Here is a 2,937-nt window from a genome sequence, read left to right on the forward strand (position 1 = left end):
CATGCTGGTATATAACCTGCATCAATAGCTAGACTCATATTTAAGAAGTCTTTCTTCAAGTTGAACTGTCCAGCTATATCCACCTCTTTGATATTATTTTTGATGAGTGATCAGTCATTTAATCACTTCTCTATATCTCTGTTTTTCAGTGCTTTGCAGAGATCATGATATCAGGTTCTCACATCATCTTGATAGTCTGCAGTTGTGAGTGAGAGACAATCTCTTAATAAATGAATAATGTTCTTTACATCATCATTCTCACTGTGTACATGTCATAGCTCTGTGGCATTCACTGTTCTTCATATGACATCTTGTATCTTTGTCATACCTTCATTCAATTTCTCATATTTCATATATTTGATTTTCCATGCAGTGACCTTGATATCATATGTTATCTTGGCCTCCGCGGTGGCTTCTTCTGAACACTCGGGTTTAAGAGGTTCTTCTTGTTCAGAGAAGATATCAGGTTTATCAAGATTGATGAAGTCTGATACCTTCTTGTCCTTTGCATATTCTAGCATATGCTTGTACCACAGTTTTCAATCTCCAGGAACACTAAGGTGAACTGTCGCACTAGACATTGTCTTGTCTGTCATATCAGTTATATTGAATGAATTGAGGAATCAGTTCAAGTATTTGTGAATATGATCAGAATTCAGAGTGTATATCAGTCGAGTATTTCGGACTGTATATGAATGAGGATCAATCTTCTCAGTTCAGATGATAGTTATCAGTTCGAATGAGGATTGAGATTGATGTATAATTGTCTCAGTTCAAATGATAGTTATCAGTTCGAATGAGGATTGAGATCAGGTATAACAGTTGAGTAGATTGAACTGTATATAAATGAGGATCAATCATCTCAGTTCAAATGATTGTTGTCAAATTCAAATGAGAATTGAGATCAGTGTATCGCGCTTCTCTTCAGATGCTGCTTACCGGGCTCATAACTGTCAGATTGGGTGTCATGGATGAATATGTTAAAGATATATGAATCTTATATGTATTAAGATCTGCTTGTTATATTATCTGTACACTCTCTAATATATCTATTTCATACAAAAGATAGAGCTATTTATAGTAAAATATATGTGTGAGCCAAGAGAGCTAGCATAAGCGAGTATTAGATGAGTGTTGTAGTAAGCTGATGATGATGAGAAATATTGTAGTAATATGATGTTGATGGCGTTCAGTAGTGTATAACCTCTTTTTCCTGACACACATTTATTAGACTAAATAGTATTGTCAGGAATTTAAACTTCTCTCATTATGTATTAAATATAGTTCACAGTACTGATAGTTTATCTATATAAATCTGCTAATATTCTGAGAGAAGATTAATCTTTGATAGATATCAGGCATTTCTGACTGTATTCAACTGTTGTTAAATTCATGACAGTGAGTATCTGTTCTTGATTGTAAGCTTATTAAGTGCTTGATAATCAATGTACATTCATTACTTCTCTTCTATTTTTTTCACAAATAGAACTGGGAAATCTCATACACTTGATGAGAGTAATATAAGATTATGTTTCAGAAGGTTTGTGATCTGACACTTCTGTTCTTTAAGATGTGTTTCTGACAGAGAGTATGCATTTTAGTTGACTGATTTCATGTTCTCTGTGTCAATCTCATGTACAAATTCTCAATTCAGTTACAATTCTGATAAAAAATCTGTTTAAAATATCTTTTTATACTTCTTCAGAAGTTTCTTTGTACACTTGTTATCTTCTAAATTATTTATCTTGATTTTCTCCCCTTTCAGGTCTCATATAATATTCAGAATTCTTTCAGATAAGATCTTATAAATCATTCTCTTTACTTGTTAATATATAATCAGATTTAACTCTTCTATATCAGAAATGTGAAATATTTCTCTCATATCAGTTGATAGAATTGTATGAACTATCTTCTTTCGATTAGTCAATCTCATAAAGTTGTTATTATTATTATTCTTCAATTATAGATGTATATAGTGAGAGACTATGACATCTACCTGAAAACTTTTAGTTCTCAGAGTTTTTGTAATATCTATAAAGTCAACTATCATACATTTATCAATTTCAGATATGCAAAATCAGAAAATTCCAGCTCAGAATATAAAAACTCTTTACAAATTGCAGTATTTTAACGCCTTCTAATACTTTGAAATCATTTAGAAATATCATGACAAAAGAAAAGAGAACAAAGTCTTAAAGATAGACACATTAAATACATAGATAGAAAAGAACAGAAAAGAAAAGAAAAAGTACAGTAAAGAGAGACTATAATAAAACAAAAATATTAAAAGATAGTATATAGCTGTTTTAACAGACTATATCTGATCAATTTCCACCTCTTCATATTCAGATATTTCTTAATTCAGCTAATTGCTTATAGGTGCTTCATTATTATTATTATTATTATTATTCAATTATAGATGTATGCAGTCAGAGACTATGACATCTACCTGAGAACTTTTAGTTCTCAGTGTTTTTCCTATATCTATAAAGTTAACTATTATACATTCACCAATTTCAGATATGCAAAATCAGAAAATTCCAGCTCAGAATACAAAAACTGTTTACAAATTGCAGTATTTTAACATCTTCTGATACTTTGAAATCATTTAACAATATCATGACAAAAGAAAAGAGAACACAGTCTTAAAGATAGAAACATTAAATAGATAGATAGAAAAGAATAGAAAGAAAAAAGTAAAGTAAAATAAAGAGAGACTGTAATGAAATAAATTTTTAAAAGATAGTATATAGCTGTTTTAACAGACTATATCTGATCAATTTCCTCCTCTTCATATTCAGATATTTCTGAATTCAGTCATTTTCTTATAGCTGCTTGAGTTTCTGATAGAAAGTCTATTAAGCATTTAATTCCTGTCTCAGTTGAGAATAAGAATCTCATATTTAATTGATTTAGATATACTTCTCTTTCAATCTG

At 30.1% G+C, this 2,937-nt stretch overlaps 1 protein-coding gene across 1 annotated transcript; it reads right to left on the reverse strand.

The window, feature by feature from the left end:
* Nucleotides 1–272: 272 nt before the first annotated feature.
* BDBG_18042 (uncharacterized protein) lies at nt 273–521 on the reverse strand (the record flags this gene model as incomplete). Its single annotated transcript, XM_031725632.1, has 2 exons — nt 273–292; nt 329–521. 2 exons carry the CDS (start codon nt 519–521, stop codon nt 273–275), a joined length of 213 nt encoding a protein of 70 aa, XP_031581448.1.
* Between the last annotated feature and the right edge of the window lie 2,416 nt (nt 522–2,937).

The sequence above is a fragment of the Blastomyces gilchristii genome (assembly GCF_000003855.2).
Source record: "Blastomyces gilchristii SLH14081 genomic scaffold supercont1.48, whole genome shotgun sequence".
Taxonomy (NCBI): domain Eukaryota; kingdom Fungi; phylum Ascomycota; class Eurotiomycetes; order Onygenales; family Ajellomycetaceae; genus Blastomyces; species Blastomyces gilchristii.